General features: G+C 38.1%; 1 protein-coding gene across 1 annotated transcript; it reads left to right on the plus strand.

Annotated features, from left to right (window-relative positions):
* The first annotated feature begins 2313 nt into the window (after positions 1-2313).
* Positions 2314-6696, plus strand: Fabp12 (fatty acid binding protein 12). The gene is made up of 4 exons (XM_013012461.1): positions 2314-2386; positions 3302-3474; positions 5058-5159; positions 6646-6696. The coding sequence occupies exons 1-4, from the start codon at positions 2314-2316 to the stop codon at positions 6694-6696; spliced, it is 399 nt and encodes a 132-aa protein (XP_012867915.1).
* The last annotated feature ends 669 nt before the right edge of the window (positions 6697-7365 follow it).

Below are 7365 nucleotides of genomic sequence, written 5' to 3' on the forward strand. Positions count from 1 at the left end.
TCTAGTGGAAAAAAAGACAATTAAATGGTATTTTACAAGATGAAATAAGTGCTTTAATTTAAAAATAAAGACAAGATTTTTGAAAGATTAATTTCTTCCTGTTATATATCTAGCCTACCACAATAAATTGTCACACATTTGGTGGCTTAAAACAATGAAGAGGGAGTAGGAGCTCAGTGGTGGAATATGTGTTGAACATTCATGAGGCTCTAGGTCCATCCTAGCACTGGGGCAGGGGTGAGGAACAGAAACTTATTATCTTACAGTTTGGGTGGCCAAAGGCATAATATTAAGTAGCCTCCAGGAGGAGAATTAGCTTCATGCTTCTGTCCTAGCTTGTGGTGTCATTTGGCATGGTATTCCTTGGTATAAGCATTCAATTTCAGTCAATTTTACCATAAGCTTTCCTTCTGTTTCAAATCTTTCTGTCTTTTCAAAGTGCAAATGATGTTAGGCTTAAGGTGACTTTAATTTCATCTGCAAAAACCCCTCTCTTTCTAAACAAATTCACATTTGCATGTACTGAGGATTAGGATTTGAATACATCTTTTGTGTGTAGGGGGTATAAATCAACCTCTCCAATTCCCAAACCACAAAAACATGTTAAAAAGTATATGAAGAAAAAAAAAGTATATGAAGAATATTGGCATGAAACAATGCTGTGTAATTGCTTGGTTGAATATCTATGTGCCATGTCGGGTCACTTAGTTCTAGCTTTTAGTCTGTTATTGGCCTCCGGGTACTCCTTTGAGGAGTAGGGTAAAAGAAGCATCCTCAGGAAATGATGGCACTGTACAAGCAGCCTTGACACTTGGGCCCTATGATTGGCCAATCCTGTGATGCTATAGGTAAGTGAGGCTACATATATGTTGAAAAGAATGCTAAGTGTGTCACTGGGCCCAGTAGAGGCTGAGTTCTTGACTGGGACACCCTGAATTCCAAATTATTCATTATGACTTGGGTTCTATGAGACTAGCAACACTGCATCTGAGATTGAGCTGATCAAGACTAGAAGTGATAAGGTAATCACGTGAGCAGCTTGCCAGAACTCTAGGTCACTACAGAATACCAGCACCTTCCCAGATCATGTGTAGCATAATATGGGGGCACTCTGTAACCAAATGAAGAATAAAAAGTTTAAACGGATTTATTGGTTAAGTCAGTTGAGTACAGAGGATGATTTGAACACGGACAGTGGCTTTATTCTCCTTAGGGTCAGAGAGGAGTCCATGATTGATAAGGAAACAATCTCAATGGACAATGCTCAGAGCAGCTGTCCTTATTGTCCCTGTAGGGGTGGGAGGAGTCAGGGAGTGCTCAGTCCACAGACTCATTAATCTCAGAATGGATTGATATGGCAGCTAGAAAACCATCAGTAACAAAGATGAACCCTAATGTTAATTCTTTACTTCAAACGCCATGTACACAGACTCATGTTTATTTCAAATTATCAGGAAAAATAATAAAACAGCCAACAAGTAGCTGGTTATTTTTTTAAAAAGATACTTGTGGTAAATACAAGACAGACCTGAATTTTGATGATCTAGATGATAGTAAAGAAAAAAAAATCCAAAGAGCAAGTTCTCTTTTTTTATGATATCCCCCGCCCCCCCCCTCCTGCAACCGTTGCTCTTTCTGCCCACAACGGCATTAAAAAAGTTTCACTTCTAAGGGGCTGGGAAGGTGGCTCAGTGGTAGAGCACTTGCCTTGCATCCCTGAGGCCCTGGGTTCGATTCCTCAGCACCACATAAGCAAAAAGAAAAAAAGCCAGAAGTGACGCTGTGGCTCAAGTGGTAGAGCGCTAGCCTTGAGCTGAAGAGCTGAGCGACAGCGCCCAGGCCCAGAGTTCAGGCCCCATGACTGCCCCCCCCCCCGAAAAAAAATTTCACTTCTAAGCCATATGCTGGTGGCTCATGCCTGTAATCCTAGCTACTCAGGAGGCTGAGATCTGAGGATTGTGGTTCAAAGGCAGCCCAGGCAGGAAAGTAGTCCATGAGCCTCTTATCTCCAATAAAACCACCAGAAAACTGAAAGTGGTGCTGTGGCTCAAGTGGTAGAGCGTTTGCCTTGAGCTAAAAAGCTGAGGGACAGTGCCCAGGCCCACAGTTCAAGCCCCACAATCTAACAACAACACAAAAAGTTTCCTTCAATTTCATGGAACACCAATACAGACATCCATATGAATTTTTGTTCATTTGTTTGTTTTAAGTGGTGAGGTGGAACTCGGGGCCTGGTATATCCAAGGCAAAACTTTACCTTGAACTACACTACTTGCCTGAAGCTATTATTCTCTGAGATCAACTCATTTCAGAATGGTGGACCAGCTCCAAGGAACATGGAAATCTATTTCTTGTGAAAATTTTGAAAATTATATGAAGGAGCTGGGTGAGTTATATTTATTTACATATCGTATCAGTATGAGAGTTTTAATAGCACATAATTTGTTCTATCTAAAATGCAATTAATCTTGGATCTCCTATTTTTTCACAAAGAAAGGATAAACACTAAAATTGAGTTCTGATTAATTAGGCTGACATAATCCTTCATACAGTTTACCAAGGATTTATATAAACACTAGTCACTAGACAGAAAATGATTTTTAAATAGAAAATTTTAAATGAAAAAAATCAGTTATTTGAAAATTATTATAAACATTTGCTTTAATCATTAGAAGATTAAAAAAATAGATCTTGTTTCGCAGCTTCTGCTGGCTCCTAGTGTTCCTTGGCCTGTGGCTACAACAACTCAATCTTTGCCCCTATGATCCCTCTGCCTTCTCTTCAGTGGCTCATGTCTGTAATCCTACATACTTAGGAGGCTGAGATCTAAGGATCATTGTTCAAAGCCAGTTCAGTCAGAAAAGTCCATGAGACTCTTATCTCCATAAACTACTCAGAAAAAACAAGAAGTAACACTGTGGCTCTCATGTGGTAGAATGATAGCCTTGAGCACAAAGAGGCTCAGGGACAGTGTCCAGGCCCTGAGTTCAAGCCCTAGAATTGGAAAAGAAAATAATACTGAACAATAGCAGATATAATACAGTTATTGAGTTTTAGAAAATCTTGCATATAATAGCGATGGTTATACATATTATGACATCCATAATGTCACTAGGCTGTACATTTAAAATAGTCAATATGGTATATGTATGTTAATGGTATTCTATTACAAGAAAAAATACAAAAAAGAGGGGGAAAAAAACCTCAGAAAGCTCCTTTTCAGCCAAAATTTGTACAAATAACATGAGTTCTTAGAGCCAACAAGAGACTGAACTCTTTTCTTATTTTGTCTGATTTTTAGGAATAAGAAAAGCCAGCAGGAAATTAGGCTGCCTGGCAAAACCCACTGTGACCATCAGTGCTGATGGAGATATAATCACCATAAAGACTAGAAGCATCTTTAAAAACACTGAAATCTCTTTTAAACTGGGAGAAGAATTTGAAGAAACTACACCTCCTGGCCATAAAACTAAGGTGATTCTCACAACAGCTTCTCAGCTGATTTTTTTAAGGATGTTAATCAGAAATCACTCTTTGTGGGGGGATGGTGGAACATACCTGCAGTCCCAGCACTATTGAGGCTGAGGCAAGAGGATCATGAGTTTGAGGCCAAGTCTTGACTACATTGTGGAGTTCCAGGAGCGCCTTGGCTGCATAGTAAGATTCCATCTCAAAAACAAAAGCAAAACCAAATCATTCTAAGTAGTCCATAGTAGCAAACATGTCAGGTTTCATTAGATAATCTTCTGGCTAAACCATAAGCTTGAAGATGTAGAAGTTCAATCGACATTAAGATCCTTATGGGAAAATGCCTGGTAGTCAGGGGTAGAGTTGGCTTGCTGGGCCAAATTTTGAGGATCATATCTGTCTATTATAATTTAGTACTTGCAGAAACAAAACTCTCCCTTTTCAAGTTTTCCATGTAGAGAATTCCAATGAATTCTCTACATATATATATGTAGAGAATATATATACACACACACTATACTATATAGTCACACACATACTATATAGACAAGCTATTATATTTCTGTATAAAGATAATCTTTATGTATAAAGACAATAGTTTGCCCATACAGTAAATGATAAGAAAATTTCACTTACTCTTCAAGTTACTTTTATACTTTTGTGTGTCAGTACTGGGGCTTGAACTTAGGGACTTGTGCACTTGATTGACTTTTTCCATTTAAGTCTGGTGCTCTTCCACTTGAGCCAAACCTCTACTGCTAGCTTTTTTTTCTGGTTAATTGGAGATAAAAACACTCCCAGATCTCAGCCTCTTGAGGAGCTAGGATTACAGGCAAGAGTCAGCAGCACCCAGCTTTTAACACTTACAACTTTTTCCCCCTAGAAAAAATAATCAACAAGACTATTGAAAAAGCTTTGAAAATTGAAATAGCCAATGTTAGCTAATGAGCTCCCTTCCCATAGCTTATGATGCTCCTTCCCCTCGCCACAGCTGAGCATGCTCCCTTCCTAGGCAACCTTAGGCCCATGTAGTAAAGGCAGTAAATAATCAACCTCCAACCCCCCTTAACCTTGGGATGGCACTTCTCTGGGGCAGCTACCACCATATAAGCCAATAAGAGCCCCTTAGAGTGACCTTCAGGTCTGGGCAGTTGCAGGACCTCTTATCTACTATTTGGACAGCAGCCATAAATCCTAGTCTGCCAAGATGAAGCCCCTGGCCTTCATGTCCACACCAGGGTCTCTGCCTTCTAGCCCCTCCTAGCCCCTCTTAAACTTCCTAGGTTTTACAGGTCACCTTAGATAATAGCTGGTGCAACTTCCCACTTCTTCCTTGTGAGAAGGGATCTTGCCGGCCCCTTTCCCAGCAATAAACTTTTCTTTGTTCTCTGTACCTGGATGTCTGCCTGGTTTTCTGGCAAAGTCTAAAATACTCTAACAGCCTTAAGTAAATGGGATTGTAAATACCATTCAAAAACCAACCGAACCCACACAACATGGGGAAAGAAAATGATATCTGATAAAATGTTAGTGTGCAAACTTGACAACGAGATCTATCTGTATTTGATTTGATTCTGTCTGTATTTCAGAGTACAGTAACCTTAGATAATGACACTCTGGTTCAAGTTCAGGACTGGGGTGACAAGAAAATAACTATACGGCGAAAGCTGGTAGATGGGCAGATGGTAGTGGTAAGTAAATGATTTCTCACAATTTTCTTCTCTCCTTCACATTTCACCCACAGTTTCTAAACCAATGAAAATCAATGTTACTGTTTCCTTTGCTTTGTAAGAACTGAGAGAAAACATTGACAGAATGTGTAAGTGTAACTATTATAAAATGCATATGGTTTGATAAACTGAAAAATAAAGAGAATAAAGACTTGTGGACCCTGATTTTTCTACTCACACATGAATCAAAGCAAGCATGAATCCATGTGATAAAAATTGGCAAAATTTTTTGCCAGTCCTCTGCTCTGTACCGGAATTAACTTCTCATTCTTTTTCCAAATCAATACCAAACCAAAGCATAAAAGGAAAGTGTAAATGAGAGACAGGAAGCTGAAGTGCTCTTTCTCACTCCCAGATAACTTAATATGTGTAAGTAATGGCTCATGGTCCACCAGATGCCCAGATTTCCAAGTATTTTCTCCCCAGCTCTGACAACAAGCCTTTGTGGTAACATTCATTAGCTCATTTAGTAGATAAGGAACCTGAGATTCACATGATGATGTACCTAAGGATATAAACCTAGAAGTTTGCGGTGGTTTTGGGGTTAAGATCCGCTGGCTTAATTCCAAAGTTCAGTCTTTCTCAAGCCCCTTTTGTTCTCTCTCAAGATGGCTTTTGAGGTCATCATTCCATTTCTACAGAATTGAGGGAAGTAGGTCAATGATTCTCCTCCTCCCAAACCCTACCAGCACTAAAATGAATTAAAAAGGTAACTTTTGACATAATATAAAATAGTTCAAAGGAATGATGCACTCTCTGTGTGGAGAAAAACCAAACAAGTATCTTTATTTCATATGGGATGTTAATATGTACAATGAAGAATACATTTTGTTCTTTATAACCTTAGAAGATGAGGAGTAATTGACTCTAATGTTTCTTACGATAAGTTTAGTCAATAAACAGATTAATAGCCCAGTGAGTAAGTGCTCTTTAGAAAGAAGCTGAGACTCAGAATCCAAGGGCACAGATTTCCTTTTATTCAGTACTCACACGGCTTTACACATGTCACTTATTCTCACAAAATTTAGACTCCTTTAAGATGGGGACAGTGCTCCACTGAAAGTTTCCTAAGAGAATTGAACATCATCATGTCCAAATGTATCAGTATTCTAAAAACTATAAAATAGTACAATGATACATTATTTGAAAAATGTATAGTATGTAATAAGAGAGCAAAAGTCCTTCCATGTAGGCATTAAATATATTTCAATGAAAATCTTGATTTCAAATTTTATGTGTTGCTCTTTCCATATAGAGTTAAATATGTCATATGCACCATCTATTATGTATATGTAAAATGTATCTACCTATACAGTCTGTATAGGTCTCCTTAGAAGATTTTTCAAGAAATGTTATTAATGCCATTATGCTATTATTTAACTTATGTTTTTCTAGGTGTCACTTTTACCAATAAATTGGAACTATCCCATCCTTCTTTGTCTTGCAGGAAAGCTCGGTGAATAATGTCATCTGCACACGAATATATGAGAGAATATAAGCAAACCAAGTCTCAAGGTCTTGGTTCTCTAAACTGCTAAAAATGATGAAAATAAAATAAGAATGATGAAATAAAATGTTATAACTGTTCATAGGAGAGAACTTTTCTTTATACAAATACCCACAATTTTGGCTCCCCTATTAAATATACCTATATGATACATTGACAGCTATGGGAATCCAGAATAATGTACCCGACATCATGCACAGCCAAGGTTATATATTCAGAGATGCATTTCATATTGATATTTTTCTCATTAGGCATATTACATACATGCTTTCCCCATACTGAGAAAATAACATTAACTTTTTTCTATTAAGTAGTTATACAAAGAGGTTTCAATTTCCTAAGTCAGGTTATGAGTGTGATGCATCTTGATCAATGTTACCCCTTCCATCATTAAAGTATTAACTTTTGAACTACTTGGAGGCACAGTGTTCCTCACAAGTTACACCAGAGTTGGGTATGAAATGAACGGAAACACTAATGCACAAAGCTTTTATTACAGAGAAGGCCCTAACCACTATCACCATCACGAAAGCTACCATAATGGTGAGTATTCTGTCTTATTTGCAGAATATTCTGTTTTAGTTATCTCATTCAGTGTCATGCCTGGAAGGGAGTTAGAAGTCTTGTGGATTAAGCACTTCATTGTATATACTGGGAAAC

Source organism: Dipodomys ordii, unplaced genomic scaffold (assembly GCF_000151885.1).
Source record: "Dipodomys ordii isolate 6190 unplaced genomic scaffold, Dord_2.0 Scaffold17, whole genome shotgun sequence".
Taxonomy (NCBI): domain Eukaryota; kingdom Metazoa; phylum Chordata; class Mammalia; order Rodentia; family Heteromyidae; genus Dipodomys; species Dipodomys ordii.

What these genes read in the sequence shown, in the direction of transcription:
- Fabp12 (XM_013012461.1), top strand. Translation starts at nt 2,314, where the DNA reads ATGGTGGACCAGCTCCAAGGAACATGGAAATCTATTTCTTGTGAAAAT. An exon ending in AAATTATATGAAGGAGCTGG is followed by an intron (nt 2,387 to 3,301) that starts GTGAGTTATATT and finishes TCTGATTTTTAG; the next exon opens with GAATAAGAAAAGCCAGCAGG. An exon ending in TAGATGGGCAGATGGTAGTG is followed by an intron (nt 5,160 to 6,645) that starts GTAAGTAAATGA and finishes TTTGTCTTGCAG; the next exon opens with GAAAGCTCGGTGAATAATGT.